General features: G+C 51.3%; 1 protein-coding gene across 1 annotated transcript; it reads left to right on the forward strand.

Annotated features, from left to right (window-relative positions):
• Positions 1–3,002: 3,002 nt before the first annotated feature.
• LOC309890921 (olfactory receptor 14C36-like) lies at positions 3,003–20,440 on the forward strand (the record flags this gene model as incomplete). The annotated part of the gene is made up of 3 exons (XM_082785309.1): positions 3,003–3,230; positions 14,935–14,987; positions 19,519–20,440. Coding segments are annotated over 3 exons (1,203 nt in total), but the record flags the coding sequence as incomplete, so codon positions are not given.
• Positions 20,441–20,802: the final 362 nt, after the last annotated feature.

Below are 20,802 nucleotides of genomic sequence, written 5' to 3' on the forward strand. Positions count from 1 at the left end.
CCGCACCATCCCCCAGTCTGCCATGCAGGAGCCAGAGGTGGTACACGAGGGAAGGGCAGACGTACCCTCAACATGTCATGATGAGAGAGAGGAGTAGGACAGTGCTGCAGACAAAAAGGGGAGTGGGGAGAATGGTCTAGGACGGATGCCTTGCTCTCCTGTAGGCTGCCACAGCCTCCCCATGGCCCATGGCGTTGGGCCTTCAGAGGAGGTGGAGACCACAGAAGAGGCTGAGGTGGAGGGGCAGCCTGCCCCTTGCAGCTGGGCTGCCAGATCTGCCTGCAGGAGACCACTTGTGTCTCAGTGTCCACAGTGGAGGAGGAACCCATCCTGATTTAGGATCTAAGCTCTCTCATTTCAGGAGACCTGTGGCATGCTGAAAGCAAGACTACAACCCCTGACTGTACTGCACACTGATATACCTGATGAAACCTCATCTCTTTCCATGTGCTGAAAAGCAGCTGGACTACAACATACATTTTTCAAGAGGAGTGTCAAGACAAATTTTTTCATGTTTGCAAGTCCCAGATCCTGGTGAACATGAGCTAGGTTGGCCCATCTGGCACCTGTGCACAGAAGCTGTCTCCAAGAACCCATAGAAAACATTTGGAAGGTTTGCACCAAGCACTGTCACTGTCCTGTGACACTCAGTGATTAAAGGCCCCCAATATGACACAGGGTCATTGCTCTCAACTTACTCCAATGGCTTCCATAAGACTTTCCCCTATTCTTCAGCCTGACTGCAGAGATTTACCTCCGACCACACTGCCACCCTGACTGGCTCTGCTCTGACCCTCACCCACAAGGGGTCTCCCACTCTGCCGCCCATCCCATAGAGGAGCTCTATGCATCCAGACAGATCCTTCACATGGAGGGCAACCCCCTGTTGAGATTTACCTTGGGATTACTTTGAGATTTACTGCAGAGATTTACCTTCTGCCATGCTGTCACCCTGACTAACTGACATTTTGACCCTCATCCAAGGGCTCCGCCAACCTGCTGCCCATCCCATAGAGGAGGGGCTCCTTCAAATGGAGGACAATATCCTGTTGTTCATCCCCCCATACATATGTCCCTATCCAGCACAGCACCCCAAGCTGAGGGACCTGTCCCCCCACACCTCAGCAGCTCTTCCATCAATGTCCCAGCCCTGTGACAGCAGGTGGGGATCCAGCTCCTCCTGCCTGTGCCCCAGGGTGAGGGCATTGGGGCACATCTGGGTTATGTGTCCTGCTTGTAAAGAGGACTAAGAAACAGGATAAAGAAAGTTGATACCAAGCCTATAAGGAGAAATTAGCATGCTGTCAAAAAGTGTGTGTGGCAGGGGAGGGAAGAAACTCCAGGGATTACTTCAGGCCGTTTCCCATCAGGTTCCCCTGCAGCCCCAGGGCCATGTGCCAGGGCAGGGCCTCTGCCGCCTGCCAGGCTCAGCACTCAGCCTGCCCGGGGAGCTGCCCAGGACGCTGCGGGGAGAAGCTGTGGGTGGAAGGAGCCCCCCTGGCAGGGCAGGGTCCTGCTGCTGGTGGGAGGCTGCTGCCTGGGGCAGCCTGCTCACAGCTCCACATCAAATCAAGGGAATTTCAAAGGGAACTTCACTCTCATCTTTCCTTAGCCTCTGCTTTCAGTTTTCTTTTTGGCTCAGTAGAAATAGCAAAATATAATATTATTTCCTAGAAAAGACTGACAGTCCTAAGGCATCCTAAGGAGGTTCCAACGACGCCCATCAAGTCTCTGTCCTGCTCCTCAGCCCCTAGAAAGCTCCACCACCACACATGTACTGTTAGCAGGGTCTGACTGACCTGGGCTCTAGGACGTGCCCCCAGTGAGCTGCCCCCGGGCAGAGCCCTGCTGCCAGGAGGTGTCTGCAAGGCAGAGCTGAGCACCCAGCTCTGATGGGGTGGGATGGGGGCTGTGAGCTGCAGGCAGGAGGCATGGGGACAGAGACCCAGCTGCAGGCAGGGACAGCTGCAGGCAGCAGAGCCATGGGCAGGGAGTGAGATGGAGCTGCTCCCAGTATCTCCATGGCAGAAGGGATTTGGGCATCTCCCTGCCATCCTTGCACTGGAGACACCTTCCCTGGAGCAATCCCCTGCTTTTGTTTCTCTTGCACCTTCAACCTTTAGTCATAGTATCATCAGGACTTCTGCTGGGCTGCAGGCTGCCTTGCACAAGGGCACAGCTCTGCCCTAGCAGCTCTGTGTTATCTAGCAGCCCCATGGAGAAGATACATCATTCCTAAGGCCATACTATTGCTACTGGATGCCTGGATGTGGGCAGCTGCTGTGATCCCTCTCTGTCCCTGGAGAAGAGCAGAGAGCAGAGATCCTCCTCAAGTACGATGAGGTGAGGGGTTTGGAGATCTGCCCTTTGAACCTGGATTCCTCTGCTCTCAGCAGCATCCAGGTTTTTTTCAGGAGAACACCTGAGTGTGACCATCCTCCAGAGGTGCCTATAAAGGGCAGCTGAAATCGGAACTAACTGATGCACCAGATTTCCTCACTTTGCACTGCTGGACAGTCCCTTTGCCTCGAGTAGCCCCAGAATTTCTCTTGGTGGCCAGTACACTATGGATTTCTGCCTTAGACCACTTCTTTACAAAAGAAGTACAAACCTTCTTTACAAGAACAAGTACACTACTTCTGTACAAAGCTTTACAAGATGAAGTTCAAAAAATACAGAAAATATCCAACAAGACCTGCTCTGCAGTTGGGTGACTTTGTAGGAACTGTTCTGAAAAACTCCTTGATATACCAAGTGTAGTTGACCTGAGATCACCAAGATACAATTTACTTGCTGCAGGGCAGGAATGTCTCCTCCGGAGTCCTATGCTCCCAGTGTAACCCTCAGCCAGCACTGACCTCAGCTGAAGGAGGGGACCAGGAAAAGTGTTCCTGAAAGGGAAGCAGCAATTTGGGAGCTTTCTGTAAGGAACAGGTTTTGCTCATAGAGGTCTCCCCAAATATTTCTTCTCCATTAACAGGTCTCCATACTGATGGCAGCACATGTCCAATAGTAGCTCCATCACCACGTTCCTCCTCCTGGCATTTGCAGACACGCAGGAGTCGCAGCTCCTGCACTTCGCGCTCTTCCTGGGCATCTACCTGGCTGCCCTCCGGGGCAACGGCCTCATCCTCACTGCCGTAGCCTGCGACCACCACCTCCACACCCCCATGTACTTCTTCCTCCTCAATCTCGCCCTCCTTGACCTAGGCTGCATCTCCACCACTCTCCCCAAAGCCATGGCCAATTCCCTCTGGAACACCAGGGCCATTTCCTATGAAGGATGTGCTGCACAGGTCTTTCTGTTTGTCTTGTTTTCAGCAGAATATTTTCTTCTCACTGTCATGTCCTATGACTGCTACGTTGCCATCTGCAAGCCCCTGCACTACGGGACTCTCCTGGGCAGCAGAGCTTGTGCCCAGATGGCAGCAGCTGCCTGGGGCAGTGGGGTTCTCAATGCTCTGCTTCACACTGTCAATACATTTTCCCTGCCCCTCTGCCAAGGCAATGCCGTGGACCAGTTCTTCTGTGAAGTCCCCCAGATCCTCAAGCTCTCCTGCTCAGACTCCTACCTAAGGGAAATTGGGCTTCTCACATTTAGTGTTTTTGTTTTTTGGGAGTGTTTTGTATTCATTGTGCTCTCCTATATGCAGATCTTCACGGCTGTGCTGAGGATGCCCTCTGAGTTGGGCCAGCACAAAGCCTTTTCCACGTGCGTCCCTCACCTGGCCATGGTCTATGTGTTTCTCAGCACCGGCTTTTTTACGTACCTGCAGCCCCCCACCCTCTCCCTCCTATCCCAGGACCTGGTGATGGCAGTTCTGTACTCAGTGATGCCTCCAGCAGTGAACCCCCTCATCTACAGCATGAGGAACCAGGAACTCAAGGGTGCCATCAGGAAAGTGATGTCATGGAGGGTTTTCAGGATGCGCTGAGGAAACTGACTGACCCTTCAGCAATTATGGACTGCTCCTTTTCTTCTTCTACAGATCTAGTGTATTTTATGTCATGTCAGTCAAAGTCTGGTTTTACTTCGGAGGTGACTGTTTGTTTTCACTTTGTTTTGATTTGTTAATTTTTCTTCTTGTGGAACTGTTTTCTACAAATGTCTTTATTCATCCCTTTCTACATAAGTACCAACACATCTTGCATGAATGTTCATGTAAATGAGGAACCAGCTTCTTTGTGTATATAAACAAAATAAATGAACTTACTGAAATCTCTTTGTTTGAGACCCACCCTCAGCTGATGAGGAACTAATGGGAACCGCAAACCCCTTTCTGGCTGCAGCTGTTCGGGGCAGGCTGCCCTGGCCCCGGGGCTGCAGGAAATGCCTGAGGAGTCCCAGGGATGGCACTGAGGGGCTACAGGTCTCTTGGGGATCTGCTGCTGAGGAGGGCAGGGGACACTGCAGGGGACACTGACCTCTCAATGCTGCTGATATGGATCTCCACATCTGTGCGTCTGAGCCCTCTATGCCCCCAGGAGCTGCTGTGCCCTTCAGAGGGGCTGTGGCTGTGATGGCAGTGCCCAGAGCCCTGCAGCAGACTGCAGTGGGCACTACCCTGAGGACCACTGCCACTGGGCTGGGATGAGGGCAGGGAGCGGGGCAGAGATCAGGGAAGTGGGAGAGCCATGCTCAAGGTCTGTGTTGGGGGAACAGCCAGCTCTGTCAGCCTCTGTCCTGGCCCAGAGCCCTGCAGACCTGGAGCAGGGCTGTTTGCAGAGGCCCCCATGGGAGGTGGCTGGGTCAGGGCAGGTGCAATGGTCTGGAGAAGGCTGCAAAGGCAGGAGGGCCATGGCGGGAAGGGACCCTGAGTGTGCCCTTAGGATTGTAATGGGGGGACCTTGACCAAGCCCTGACTGTGCACTGCCATGTGCGGTGCCTTGGCAGCATGGCATGTGGGGCATTGTGGCTGGGACGATGCAGGGACAGGGCACTGAAAGGAGCCACGAAGGAGCTGGCAGGGGGTGACAGCAAGGACAGGCTCCAAAACAGAAATTTATGGTGGAGACAGAAATATGGTTTTAGCAAGGGCAGAGCTCACCTGGAAGTGGTGTTATCAAGAAAAGTCAAGAGCAAAGAGAAGAGCTTCTGCTGGAGCTGAGCTAAGGCTCAGATTTCTCACCCAGCTCACCCAGGGCTCGTCCTGAGCAAGGCGGCCACAAGCCCTGCCTGCCCTCCTGCCTGCCCCGCTCCGTCAGGTGGCTGTAGCAGAGGGGACCCCCAGCCAGCCCCTCGATTGGGCTCTGCCAGCCCCTCACCCTCCCCTCTGCAGTGATGTCATTGCTGCCCAGGGGGCTCTCTGATGCGAGGGATGATATCACAGTGCCTGGTGGCCAGCCCTTCTGAGGGCCAATCAGGCTGCTGCAGTGGCAGTGACCTCACTCCAGCCCCCTTCCCACGGCCTGCCTCTCCTCTTCCCTCTCCCCTGTCTGGACCCCGGGGACAAAAGTCGGTGTTATGCAGCAGCTTTGCAGTGGTGGCCTCCGTGGTGGTTTTGCCAGGGAGGACATCTGCCCATGTGCCAAAAGGACCTACTACCACCAAGATGCATTTGGTGTTTCAAGCTGTCACTGGCAGAGGTCTTGCAAAGTCTTTCTGCAGTTGTGCCCAGGGACCTTCACTCCATTGGTCCTGGGCTGGGGCTTTCACTTCAGCTGAACCTGTGTTGGTTGTGGCACAAGCAAGACGCCTCTTACAGCTGTGCTCTGCATCCTCCTTCATGGGAGGGCACCACTCAGTGTCCTTCGCTCTGCTCACAGTGTTTGTCTTAGCTCACGGATGAACCAGATTTGATCTGCTTGAGTCTTCTGAGGCCCAATCCGAGGCCTATTGCCAGCTGCACCTACAGCACAATAACTATTACTTCCCCATACTGTGCATATTGACCTGATGGGTCTGGTCATATTAATGCCTTCTAATTTCCCTAGTTGGAAGGGGACATATTCCCAGACTGGAGCAAGATGCTGGGATCTGCCACAGCCACTCAAAGTCACCTGCTCTAGAGTCTTTCAGTCTGAGTTTGTCACACATGACCAAGCATGAGTTTCTCAGGGTCCCAACAGTCATTTTACATGCGGGTGTTGTGGTTTGACCTGTCTGGCAGCTAAGCTCCACAGAACCATTCGCTCACTCACCCCCCTCTGTCTCTGGGATGGGGGAGAGAAGCAGAAAGAAATGAAAGCATGTGGGTTGAGATAAAGACAGTTCATTAGGACAGAAAATGGACCTATTCTAACAGATCCAAACCCTTCTTGTGCTGGGAGCTGCAGTCCTGGAAACAGCACACCAAGTTGGGCCTCACCTGGGCACAGCAGAGCGGGGACCAACACCTCCCTTGATCTGCTGGCCACTCATCTGTTGATGCAGCCCAGGATGCGGTTGGCCTTCTGGGGTACAAGTGCTCACTGCTGGCTCATGTTGGGCCTTGCATACACCCGAACCCCCAGGTCCCTCTCTGCAGGCCTGCTCTCAGTGAGTTCTTCTCCTAGTCTGTACTCACATCCAGGATTTCCCTGACCCAGGTGCAGCACCTTGTTCTTGGGCTTGTTGAACCTCATTAGGTTCACGTGGGCCTACTTCTCAAGCCTGTCCAGGTCCCTTTGGATGGCATCTCTTCCTGCTATTTTATCAACCATACCACTCAGCTTAGTGTCATCAGCAACCTTGCTGAGGGTGCACTCAATCCCACTGTCTATGTTATTGATAAAGGTATTAAACAATACCAGTCCCAGGACAGACCCCTAAGGGATAACACTCATCACCAGCCTCCACTTGGACACAGAGCCATTGATCAATAGTCTGCCGGTGCGACCTTCAAGCCAACACCTTATCCACTGAATGGTCTAGCCATCAAATCCATACCTCTCTGACTTAAGAGATCAGGATGTCATGTAGAACTGTTTTAAGAGCCTTAAAGAGGTCCAGGTAGATGACATTGGTCAGTCTTCCCTTGTCAACTGATACTGTCACTCCATTGTAGGCCACCAGATTGCTCAGGCACCATTCGCCCTTGGTGAAGCCATGCTGGCTGTCCCAGATCACCTCCTTGTCCTGCATGTGCCTTAACACTGCCTGCAAGAGGACCCATTGCATGATCTTGCCAGGCACAGAGGTGAGGCTTACCCTTCTGTAGTTCCCCCAATCTTCCTTTCTAGCCTAATTAAGAGTGATGTTTCCCTCTTTCTTTTTCCCAGTCACCAGGGACTTTGCCTTACTGCCACTACTTTTCAAATATGATGGAGAGTGGCTTGGCAACTACATCAGCCAATTCCCTCAGGACCCTCAGATGCATGTCATCAGGCCCTGTAGACTTGTACTTGTTTAGTTACATCAGGTGGTCTCAAATCTGCTCTTCACTTATTGTGTGTGCAACTTTGTTCCCCAGCCTCCATCTAGAGGTTAAGAGAACAAAAGACTTTGAAAGCCTGACTGGCAGTGAAGACTGAGGCAAAGAAATTGTTGAGTACCTCAGCCTTCTCCATGTCTGTCATTAACAGTTCACCATTCTCATCCATCAGAGGAGATACTCTCTCCTTGTCCTTTCTTTCCAGAGCAAAGTACCTATAGAATCTCTTCTTGTTATTCTTTGCATCCCTCACCAAGCTCAGTTCCATCCGTGCCTTGGCTTTCCTTATGCCATCCCTGCACATCTGGACTGTATCCCTGTACTCTTCCCAGGTGTCCTGGTTTCAGTTAGAACAGAATTAATTTTCTTCCTAGTAGCTGGTGGAATGCTGTGTTTTGGCTTAGGATGAGAAGAGTGCTGATAACACCCCGATGTTTTAATTGTTGCAGAGCAGTGCTTATACCAAGCCAAGGACATCTCAGCCTTTCGCTCTGTCCTGCCAACAGGCAGGCTGGGGGTGCAGGAAGAGCTGGGAAGGGACAGACCCAGGACAGGTGACCCAAACTAGCCAAAGGGGTATTCCATACCATCTGACGTCATGCTAAACAATATATAGGGGTGGCTAGCCAGGGGGAGGGGGCCGGACTGCTCGGGGTTAGGCTGGGCATCGGTCAGCGGGTGGTGAGCAATTGCATTGTGCATCACTTGTTTGTGCATATTATTATTATTTTCCTATTATCACCATTGTATTATTATTATTATTATTATTGTTATTATTATTTTGTTATTATTATTTTCCTGTCTTATTAAACTGTCTTTCTCTCAACTCACGGGCTTCACTTTCCATTTCTCTCCCCCGTCCCAGAGAGGGAGGGGGGAGGGTGAGCGAACGGCTGCGTGGTGTTTAGCTGCCGGCCGGGTTAAACCACGACACCAGGCACTGGAATAGGCTGTCCAGGGAAATGGTTGAGTCACCATCCCTGGATGTCTTTAAAAGACGTTTAGATGTAGAGCTTAGTGATATGGTTTAGTGGAGGATTTGTTAGTGTTAGGTCAGAGGTTGGACTAGGTGATCTTGGAGGTCTCTTCCAATCTAGATGATTCTGTGATTCTGAGATGTCTTTAAAGAGCTCTACCATGTTGGTGAGCACTAGGTCAAGTAACACTTCTCCTCTGGTTGGTTTTTCTAATACCTGGACCAGAAAGTTATGCACTCTAGGAGTCTCCTACATTGCTTACAGCCCGCTGTGTAGGTTTTCCAGGAGACATCCAGGTGGTCGAAGTCCCCCATTACCATGAGAGTGTGCAAGCATGATGCTCCTTATAGCTGAAGCAAGAAAGCCTCATCAGCAGGCTCCCCTTGACCAGGCAGCCTTGAGTAGACCCCAACCACCAGGTATCCTTTATTGGTCCAGTTCTTAGTTTTTACCCACAAGCTCTCAACATGTCTGTGGCTGTTTCTAAGAGGTCTCTCTTAGCAATCAATCCACAGAGAGCAACAACCCCACCCACCCTTTCCGTGGCTATCTCTTCTGAACAGATCGTAGCACTCTATTCCAGTGTTAGAGTTAGTTAATACATCCCACTTCATATGAAGTGAGAAAAATCCCAAAGTGCTCAGGAACAAAAAAAACATACTTACCTATACAAACGAAAACAAGCAAAACACAGGTCTGACATTGGATATGCTGGGAGTCATTTATGGAAAGAGGCAATAATTTTATAACTATTGAAAAAACTCCAGGAAATCACTTTCTTCACAGAATTCAAGAGCTCCTCGTTCCTCAAGCTGTAGATGAGGGGGTTCAGCACTGGAGGCACCACCGAGTACAGAACAGCCACCACCAGGTCCAGGAATGGGAAGGAGATGGAGGGGGGCTTCAGGTAAGAAAAAGCTCCGGTGCTGACAAACAGGCAGACCACGGCCAGGTGAGGAAGGCACGTGGAAAGGCTTTGTGCTGTCCCTGCTCAGAGGGCATCCTCAGCATGGCCCTGATGATCTGTACATAGGAGAGCACAATGAACACAAAACATCCAGAAGCAAAGCATGCACTAACCATGACAAGCCCAACTTCCCTGAAGTAGGAGTGTGAGCAGGAGAGCTTGAGGATCTGGGGGATTTCACAGAAGAACTGTTCCACAGCATTGCCTTGGCAGAGGGGCAGGGAAAATGTGTTACTAGTTTGCAGCAGAGCATAGAGAACCCCACTGCCCCAGGCAGCTGCTGCCATCTGGGCACAAGCTCTGCTGCCCAGGAGAGTCCCGTAGTGTAGGGGCTTGCAGATGGCAATGTAGCGGTCATAGGACATGACAGTGAGAAGAAAATATTCTGCTGAAAACAAGAAGACAAACAGGAAGACCTGTGCAGCACATCCTGCATAGGAAATGGCCCTGGTGTCCCAGAGGGAATTGGCCATGGCTTTGGGGACAGTGGTGGAGATGCAGCCCAGGTCGAGAAGGGCGAGGTTGAGGAGGAAGAAGTACATGGGGGTGTGAAGGCGTTGGTCGCAGGCTATGGTTGTAAGGATGAGGCCGTTGCCCAGGAGGGCAGCCAGGTAGATGCCCAGGAAGAGCACGAAGTGCAGGAGCTGCAGCTCCTGCGTGTCTGCGAATGCCAGGAGGAGAAACTCGGTGATGGAGCTACTGTTGGACATTTGATTCCCCTGGGAATGGGGACCTGTTGAAGAAGGAAAATGCAGTGACAGTTTTGGACAGACATCTTTGAGTGAAACCTACTCAGTTTGTTGCAGAAACCTCTGAAACTTAGTGATACACTGTCTGCATTCCTTGTCACATCAGACGCACATTCATTAAAAGAGGGTGTTGTGGTTTAACCCTGCTGGCCACACAGCCATTTGCTCACCCTCCCCCTTCCCTCTCTGGGATGGGGTAGAGAATTAGAAAGAAATGAAAGCCTGTGAGTTGAGATAAAGACAGTTTATTAGGAGAGAGGAGAGGAGAGGAGAGGAGAGGAGAGGAGAGGAGAGGAGAGGAGAGGAGAGGAGAGGAGAGGAGAGGAGAGGAGAGGAGAGGAGAGGAGAGGAGAGGAGAGGAGAGGAGAGGAGAGGAGAGGAGAGGAGAGGAGAGGAGAGGAGAGGAGAGGAGAGGAGAGGAGAGGAGAGGAGAGGAGAGGAGAGGAGAGGAGAGGAGAGGAGAGGAGAGGAGAGGAGAATAATTATAGTGATTCTAGTACTACTACTGTTAATGTTTACAAAACAAGTGATGCACAATGCAATTACTCACCACCTGCTGACTGATGCCCAGCCTATCCCCGAGCAGCCGGTCCCTCCACCCAGCCAGCCCCCCTATATTAATTGTTCAGCATGATGTCAGATGGTATGGAATACCCCTGTGGCCAGTTTGGGTCAGCTGTCCTGATTTTGTCCCCTCCCTGCTCCCGCTGCACTCCCAGACTGCCTGCTTGCAGGATAGCATGAGAAGCTGAGAAGTCCTTGGCTTAGTGGAAGAACTGCTCTGCAACAATTAAAAATTCAGTGTGATATCAACATTATTCTCATCCTAAATCCCAAACACAGCACCCTACCAGCTACTAGGAGGAAAACTAACTCTATCCTAGCTGAAACCATGACAGAGGGGAAATCCAAAGCACTTGGATTTCTTTCAACCTGAACACTAGTGAGACCCGAGAGCCAGAAGTATACCCTGGGCCTTAGTGCAGCATCAGAAGATCTGGTCTCTCCATTGGTCTTCTTCCTACCTTTGCCCCATCCTTCCTCTCTAAGTGCTAGGATGACCACACTCAGAAGTTTCTCTGAAAAGGAACAGAACATAGCAAGGGGGGTCCAGATCCAAAGTGCAGCTCTCCAATCTCCTCTCTCTCTCCTTCTCAGCCCAGATGTGCAGAGACTAATGGGAGATGGCTCCTCACTCAGACAGCCAGACCAAGTTGCGCCCTTGTGGAGAATAGCTTGACTTGACACTACAAGGAGGCTGATGAGTTTCCTAAGGTGGAAAGCCTGCTTATTTCCCATGCCCTGTCAACTGCACTGCCCAGGTGACACAGATTAGAAAACAGGGAAATGGTAAAAGATGCGGTCTTCTGAAGGGATCGTTGGCATATTACCCACCGTCTTGCACTGCATTGTCTGTGGTCCCAGAAGTCAGATGGGTGATGGAACACCTCATTGCTATGCAGACACATCTGTGGCAGGATGTTCAGGGTCATTTTTGGAACTGCACCTGAAACCCCTATCCCTAGAGAGCCTGAACACGATAGCAGGAGCAGCATGAACGGGTGGAGAAAATGTGGGGAAATATCAGAGTGCTCACTCAGTGGAAGACAAAGAGGCAGAGAACCCCCCCAGAAAGCCTCACCCAGTTGTGAACAGACCCCAGGGATGCTGAGCAGTCACTGGCAACCCCTCTGTCATGCAATAGGAAAGGGGAGCATGCCCACCTATTCAGCTCCAATAAAAATTAATAAAATTATTAGGCCTCCAGAGGCTCTGGTGCATTTACAGTAATTCCCTGGAATGGAAGCTGTATGAAAGGACCTGCAGGAGACCAGAGCCCGTTGGTGGATCAGGTGGAGTCAGACGGAGTTCCTGGGGCACATCCACTGCCAGCAGTGGGCTTTGACCCTGCAACTGCAGCCCAACCCAGCACATCAAACCCCTTTGAAAGACAAACCCCTTCTTCGGTGGGTTCTTGGCGTTGATCTGTAGTTGAAACGCCAGTTAGGATCCCAAGATACTCTCCCTTGTTCGTAGTAGACACCTAAACATCCATTTGCCATCCTGGTTCAACTGTGGAAAACTCAGGCTGAAAGACCCAAGAGCAGAACATTTCAAATGGCTGATGCCGAGCCCATCAGGTTGCCCCACTTTGGGAAATCCTCCTTTTCAAACTGGGAATATGAAAGTGAAAAATGCGAAATGATCTGTCAGGTCAATTCACAGAGTAAGGGAAAGTCATACGTAGTATGCTGGAAAAGGCAAAAGGCATTGCACTGTGCCTAAGACTAATCTTGGAGACCTAAAACAGTTCATCTAAGATAAAGCAGAGTGAAGGACATTATGTCCTAATACGAAGAAGGATGTAAATCACTGGTGAAGGAACTGTCTTTCTGTGCCAATATGGATTACCAATATGGATTACACGAGCACTAAAACACCTAATGGTAACTCATCCCACCCTAGCTCTGTCATCCTGTGGGACAGGGGACACAGAGCTGCCAGCCAAGGGATGCATTTGGGTGTGGAAGGTGGGGCCCAGCAGAGACAAGGCCAGGAAGTTTCCTGGCAATATCCCTGACCTGGACCCCAGTAGGCAGCAGACTTCCCTACGGGTAGGGTCCAGCGTACATACGGGGCCCTCTGTTCCCCTTAGAAGGCTTTGCCCTCTCCCTGCACACCACAGTGCAGAGCCTGGCCCTGGACACTCCATGACTGCCTTGCAGGTCCTGGCAGGCTGCGGTGAGGGGACGAATGCCCTGGGCCCCCTTCCTGCTCTGCCCAGGTCAGCAAGGGCCCAGAGCGGCCTCCTCTCCCCTGCCCCTGCAGCTCTGGGCACCATTTGCGCAGCCCTGGCTCTGCAGTACCAAGCCCTTCTGGGAGCCATCCCCTGCATGCTGCCACCGCTCCCTGGCACTGCTGTTGCCCTCTGCCAGGTACTGCCCAGCCCAGACCAGCCCCTGCCCACCTCTCCCCACCTCCCTGTTCTCTCCCCAGCCCAGCACAGCACAGCAGAGCAGCCCAGGCTGGGCTGGCCCCAGGGCAGCGCCCATCGCAGGCTGCTGCAGGGCTCTGGGCACAGACACCACAGCCCCAGCCCCTCACAAGGCACTGCAGCTGCTGAGACAAAGGCGGCTCTGGGTCTCTCCAGCAGCTCCCAGGCTGGGGCCAGTCATGGCTCAGGAAATGGAGATCCATGAAGCTGCAGGAGCCCTGCTCTCTTGCCTGGGAGATCCCCAGCACAGTGTGCCTTTTTGCCACAGGGTCAGCCCTGCTCTCCCAAGCCAGCACAAGAAGTCTGGCTCAGCCACAGAGCAGGCTGCCCTGAGCAGGGACCTGCACAAAGAGCTTTCTATTTCTCCTTTATACCTCACTGCAGGCCCAGAAATGCTGCCCTGCTCTTCCCCGGGACCATCCCTGCTCCCAGAGAGCCTTGCCCGAGTGGTGTGCCCATGATGGACTGGCTGGCCATTGCTAGCAGCAAGGTGCTCACCCTTCCTGTGCTCACCACAGGGCCCTGAGCTGGTGGTGATGCTCTGCAGATCCAGGGGCTGTGGTGTCCTGGGACCCCCTGGCAGCTCCCCACTGCGCCTGCTACTCCAATTGGGCAGCAGACCCAACTCTGTGGGGATCTGTGCTGCTGAGCCCCTTTCCATCTGCCCTGATGGCTCAGCAGCACAGGGCATTGCTTGGCAGGACCATCAGTGTTCCCTGAGGGCACAAAGGGGAGGTGAGTGCAGAACTAGATCCACATCATGTTTTTTCATAGAAGCTTTCCGGTACCACACTGAACTCTTGGGTACCTTTGCCTGCTGGCTCTTCCCAGCCATTCTGGGCATTGCAGAGCCCTCCTTAACCCGTGGGCTCCTCAGGTTCTCCTTTCTCTTTGGGACACTCTACCTTAGATGGTCACTCATTAGACAAGGAACCACTCACTGCCCACCCAGACTTACACACTGTCCCTAGAGTTCCCCTGACAACTCCTGGCAGTTCCAGATTCCTCTACAGGATGCCATTTTCAATCAGCTTCAGGTCTAGTGGGACAGTTCCTGGCAGGTAAGTCAAAGGCCAGTTACTGTTTGCTGAGCCATGTGCAAGCAGGACGTACTCCCAGTCTAGCCCTCGGTCCTGCAGTGATGACTCTGGGGCTCTGAACCATGGTGAAGCCCAGAAAAGCAAGAGGCCTGTCAATGGAGAAGCTCCTTGGGTGTATTCCTGACAACAGCTTTGGAAGAGGTGTGAAGAGATGTGGTAGAGATGTCACTGCAGAGAAAATTGGACAGCCACCAAGGTGCACAAGATCTCAGGGCTTACCCAAGCAAGCACACAAGAAGCACACTGTGGAAGCCAAAAGAGAGCAGCAGTGAAAAGGCCACGTCCTGCTGCTAGCCATGGCCATGGCTCCAGGGAAGCAGCAGCCCCAACCCGAAGGCAGCAGAGAGGCAGAGCCCAGCAGGCAGTGAGGGGCAGCCCCAAAGGGCCACTGGGGCTACTCCTCCATGTGGCAGCTGGGCTCTTGGCCCTGAGCTGCTCCAGCATGCTGGGGCTTTTCGCCCGGCTTCAGAGTAGATGGGAAGAGATGGCAACTGAGAATAAATGAAGTTCTGCTGGATTATTTATTGTCTTTATCTACACAGGAAGTTCGGTTCTATATGATATGAATAGATTAGACACAAACAAACAAAAAATGTATATCGTTATCAAATATAATCATTAAATCAAAATCAAAACTTTCAGAAAATCATATAAAAGAAACTATTATGGTCCTAATAGGTTTCCAAAAGCTCTGAGTCCTGTTAGGATTGTGAATCCATTATTAATGATGAAGAAGCATGCATTCAATTAGTTTTCTCACTGCATCCTTGAGCTCCTGGTTCCTCATTCTGTAGATGATGGGGTTCACTGCTGGAGGCAACACCGAGTACAAAACTGCCATCATCAGGTCCAGTTTCCTGGAGTGCCCCCTGAGGGCCAGCACTGATATAGTCTCCCTTGGAGCTCTTTAGAGAAGAACTTTGGAGGCAGTGAGGACAAGGAGGCAAAGGCAATGTGAAGGTGACACTGATGTGTAGGAAAAATGGATGTGTTTCACCAAGCACAAAGGACAAGCCTTGACCCTTGGCTCCTAGGAAGGGAGATCCTTTCCCTTCTCACATTTCTCTGGGCTCCTCCTTAGGCATTAGGGGATGGGGATGTGCATGGCCAAGTGCAGGAGAATGATACGACCCCTGCCTGGTTCGTGGGATGGGGAGAATAGGTAATGAGACCCCTGGTGCTTTAACGATAAGCTGTCTCCTAATAAGCCTCAGTGGCAGAGACAACAGCCATAGCCATACGTATAAATATCTTAGTCTTGTTGGGACTTTCAGCCTTGCTAAGTCCTTGTTCCTCTCCAGACCAGGATACCCTAGGGACTCCCAGACATACACCTCTTTCCCTGCTGGCTGTAGACCCTTGTCCGTGTCATGTCACACCAGATCTGAGCTGAGAAAGACTCAGATTTTCTCGGTGGCTGTGTTCCTTGTAAGGCAGTTCTGTAGGAAGCTGGCCTGGTTCCTGGTGAGCAGGCAGCAATGCTCATATGGCATCCCTCATGGTGCCCAGGCCCTCTTCCTCCTGGGCACAGCTCACTCAGCAGGGTCCCATTCTGCCCCGATGTGTGGGGTTCTACTGTTGCAGGACTAGGCTTTTCTCCTTCAAAATGTCAAGAGGTTTCTGTAGGCAAAATCCTGCTGTTTCTCCAGGTTCCCCTGGACAGATGCTCCACGGTGTCAGCTGTTAGTGTCTGTAGGCAGATGGCTTGCCCTGATTGTGCTGTCTCTCGCAAGACAGCAGCATTGGCAGTTGCAGGAGAGTTTGGACAATACAGGAGTAACTAGTTGAATGGAGTTGCAGCACAGACTCACAGAAGGCTCAAGCATGGAAGGCTGCCAGAGTCCAACTTTTCTGTGCTTCCTTCTCATGCCTTCTGTCATTTTGTTTGGAGCTTTGTCTTAAATCTTGGAAGGCTTTGCAGGGAGAAAAATAGAAGGGCCAAAGCCTAACTGGAGATCAGTCTGGCTGTTACCATCAAAGACAATAAAAATGTTTTTAGAAATACACAAGAAGGGGAGGATTAAGGAGAATCTTCATACTTGGATGTGGAGGGAAACATTTTGACAATAGATGAGAAAAAGACTGAGGTATTTAATGCCTTCTTTGCCTCAGTCTTTAGCAGCAAGACCAGTTGTTCCCCTGGTACTCAGCCCCTGAGCTGGTAGATAGGGACAGGGAGATGACAAAGGGGTGACACTTTTCACAACTTCTTCACTCTCTCCTTCTCCTCCCCTTTCTCTTCCAGGCTAGTTACAATAGCTTCAAAGTTTTCAGTATCCTGGGGATGGTCAAACCAGCCTGTTCCTATTGTGATGTCTCCTGAATGTGCTTCAGCTTTTGTTTAAGGTTAAACAAGTACTTGAGAGTGCCATCCATAAGTCTGCCCCAAGGCAGGAGATTTAGTAGAGGCTAGGAGTGTGGGAGGATACTGGCAGGCACCTAGAGCAGTGGGCATATCCAATGCTTTGGAACTTCACCCCTGAGCAAGTGCAGAATCTTAAAAGAAATGGTGAAATGCATGAAAAAAGGTTGTGAAAAGACACAAATCAATGCAACATGATGGGGCTTTTCCTATGTATGGAAGATTCAGCCAATGCTACTCCAAGTCCAGTGACAGGCCCTCCCGCAACTCCACCCTGTGTGATGGTTCCTGCAGCCACTCCAACCCCTGTGACAGGCCCTGCAGCCACTCCAGCCCCTCTGACCCTCTGATGGGCCCCATGGCTGGGCCAGAGAACCAACCTGTGCCACTATTGGTTACACCTATATGCAAGAGAAAAAATAGGTGATTTTTTTTTTCCTTTTTCTTAGAAAGGAAAAAACTCCTATGCAGACAAGAAAGGAGGAAGAAGACAAGGAATGCTTCGACAAAGTTGGGCCATCAAGGAAGAAGGAGGGCAAAGAGGAAGAGATCAGAACAGCATCAGTAACCACAAGACCCCTATCCCAGATTTGTGAAAAAATGTCAGTCATCATCTAGATGAGCACATTGTCAGTTGGCTGCTCCAGTGCTGGGAGAACAGGGCCAATAGCCTGGAATTAGAGGGCAGAGAAGCCAAGCAGCTGGGACCCCCCTCTAGGGAAGGGGTGATTGACAAAGCAATTGGCCCTACCATTTACCATGGACTGACCCAGACTGTCCTGCAATGGGGAAAGCTCCTGAACACCTGCAATACCTTGGTGACATCATCATGTGGGACAACAGAGCAGAAGAAATATTTGAGAAAGGGAAAGAAATAATCCAAATCAAAAACAAATGTCAAGGGACCGCAACACTTGATTCCCATGCAGGCTGGCCAGGCCTGGGGGGACCACTGATCGAGGACAGGCTGGGCATCGGTCATTGGGTGGTGAGCAATTGTATTGTGCATCACTTGCTTTGTACACCTAATTATTATTGTTGTTATTGTTGCTGTTAATATTATTATTAATCTCTTCCTTTTCTGTCCTTTTAAACTGTCTTCATCTCAACCCATGAGCTTTACAAATGTGGAGCTTCAGGGGCAGTGAGCTAACAGCTGTGTGGTGCTGAGCTGCCAGCTGGGTTAAACCACAACGTCATGTTTGACAACTGCACATCAATAGCACAAATCACACTTCTAACATCAGTCTCTCCCATGTTCAGCAAGGAGCAGTCGCTGATGACTTCAGTCTGCTTCAAACACCACACCCCAGGAGAGACCCCGATGACTTCAGGAGCTGTCAGCCCTGAGGCCTTGGGGACACTTTGAGGGAGCCCAATGGCACAGAGCGAGTGATGCCACGGTCGGGTGCTGTGCTGCTGAGCTGGGCCAGGCTCCTGGGCCCAAGGGGAGCTCCTGGCAAGTGGGCAGAGCTGCAGAGAGACAGGAGCAGCTCCTCTGCACAGCACTGCACTGTCTGCAGCTGGTGTGGGGAGAGAAGGAGACATGGGCTGGAGGCAGCGAGGAGTGCAACAACAGAGAGTAGCATGTGGCAGGACAGATCTACAGACTCTTGACACCGTGAGTCTCTGGCAGCAGGGCAATGCAGATGGGGTTTCCAGAGGGGTCTTCTACAGCTGGCACATCTGATGGCTGATAGCTTCTCTCAGGATGGCTCTTTCTGTTTCTCCAGCACAGAGTAGATGTTTTAGAGAATGGCATTGATTTTTCAAGGGGAAGACCAAGGCAGGGGCTACCCGAAGGGTAAGAATTTTTCTGCAGTCTGTGCTTGCAAATTCTTGCAGTGGAAGGCAGGCAGGCTTCATGGTAATGGGTTGTTGGGATTGTACAGGAGACCGAGACTCCTAGAGCATTGCACTGAGAGATCAATGTGTCAATGATGAATTTCATAAAGTCCCTTTCCACACCTCAGCCCACAGACTGCACCAACACCATCTTTGTGGCCCTCTCAGGTTTTATCCTAGCTGATCTTTAGGAGCTGCAAACCCTCTGATGCCCAGTGCCCTGTCTTTGTGTCTTCATGCCAGAACAGAACACACAGGATATGCAACGAGCATGAGCAGTCTCCTCTGCAGGCAGAGCTGCAGCAGAGGACAATCTGCTGAGTGTCCGTCTGTCCCTCCCTGGCCTTGCCTCCCCTGGCAGCAGCATAGTGCCATTGCTCCTGGCTTCTCCACCTGGCCGTGCTGCTGCTGTTCTGGTTTCCAGGCTGGCTGGGGATGGGGGTTTCACATGCACATGGAGTGAGCTTTCGGTGTACATGGGGGAAGGGGTGTATGGGGACAGGTTGAGGGGACTGGAGATGTGCGCTTTGAGCCTGGATTACTCTGCTCTCAGCAGTGTTCAGGTCCTTCTCAGGTGGAACTCTCTCAGGTGAAAATCTGATTGCAATTGTCCTGCAGCTCAAATAAATGCCAGCACAGGGCAGCTCAGACCAGCACTGATGGACAGACTGGCTGGCCTCCCTGAAGGACACTCTGCACTAAAGGGACAGTCCCTTTGCCTCTGAGGATCTACAGGATTTCACTTGGAGTGCAGCAGAAATGTCCAGGATTTCTGGTTTAAAAAAAGACCTTAAGTGCTGGGGGTTGGGAGGGGGTTATGAAGAACAACAACAACAAAAAAAATCCCCAAAGTAGTCCTCGGCAATTGGTTAAACTGAGAGCATCAAAGGGGTAAGACTCTTTGATATCATCACTAAATTTTATCTGAGATTACCCCATGTTCCATTTTAACTCTTGCTATAGGGCAGGACTGATTCCTCTGGTCTCTACAGCAGAGTCCCCTTCTCCCAGCGATACCTTCAGGCAGCGTGAATTAGAAATCCTGAAATTGACCTGCCAAATGTCTGCCTGGAAGGGAAGAAGCATACTGGGGGGTTTAAGTTGAGAAATAGAATGACTTCTTCTCACTAAGTCTGCAATAACTTCTCAGATAAGTGCTTTCTCTTCCTAGGGCAGGACCAAATGATCAAAACCAGCAAATGGCTAACAGTAGCTCTGTCAGTGAGTTCCTCCTGCTGGCATTCGCAGACACGCGGGAGCTGCAGCTCCTGCACTTCGCACTCTTCCTGGGCATCTACCTGGCTGCCTTCCTGGGCAACAGCCTCATCCTCACCGCCGTAGCCTGCAACCACCGCCTCCACACCCCCATGTACTTCTTCCTCTTCAACCTCGCCCTCCTTGACCTGGGCTGCATCTCCACCACTGTCCCCAAAGCCATGGCCAATTCCCTCTGGGACACCAGGGCCATCTCCTACACAGGATGCGCTGTACAGGTCCTCTTTTTCTTATTCTTTTTTGGTGCAGAGTTTTCTCTTTTGACTGTCATGTCCTATGACCGCTACGTTGCCATCTGCAAGCCCCTTCACTATGGGACCCTCCTGGGCAGCAGAGCTTGTGCCCAGATGGCAGCAGCTGCCTGGGGCAGTGGCTTTCTCAATGCTGTCCTGCACACAGCCAGTACATTTTCCCTGCCCCTCTGCCATGGCAATGCTTTGGACCAGTTCTTCTGTGAAATCCCCCACATCCTCAAGCTCTCCTGCTCCAGCTCCTGTCCAAGGGAATTTGTGTTTCTAGTGGTTAGTGCTTGCTTTGCATTTGGTTGTTTTGTTTTCATTGTGGTGTCCTATGTTCAGATCATCAGGGCCGTGCTGAGGATGCCCTCTGAGCAGGGCCGGCACAAAGCCTTTTCCACGTGCCTCCCTCACCTGGCTGTGGTATCCCTGTTTATCAGCACTGTCTTATTTGCCCACTTGAAGCCCCCCTCCATCTCTTCTGTGTTGCTGGATATGGTAATGACATTTCTGTACTCAGTGGTGCCTCCATCAGTGAATCCCCTCATCTACAGCATGAGGAACCAGGAGCTCAAAGACATAGTAAGTAATCTATTTGCATACGTGCATCTTCAGCATTAGTAATGTGCTTATAATCCTAACTGGATTCATAGGTGTATTCAGGGAATGTGAGGGCAATCTTCAAGGACAAATTATCTATATTATTATGTCCTGAAACTTGTTATTTTGATTTGAATAAAGCTCTTCTTAGCCTCCTACCTATTCATTATTTTATTTACTTTGAACCAATCCTTCAATGTAGCTATAGAATTAGTCTTCCTGTGTAGATAAGGACAATAAAGAAGGCATGAGAAATTCACTGGTCTCAGCTTCCATCTCTTCCCATGTTCTCTAAAGCTGGGTGAAAAGCCCCAGCAGGCAGGAGGGGCTCAGGGCCAAGAGCC

The sequence above is a fragment of the Aythya marila genome, assembly GCF_965140915.1.
Source record: "Aythya marila genome assembly, contig: HAP1_HAP1_SCAFFOLD_153, whole genome shotgun sequence".
In the NCBI taxonomy this organism is placed as follows: Eukaryota; Metazoa; Chordata; class Aves; order Anseriformes; family Anatidae; genus Aythya; species Aythya marila.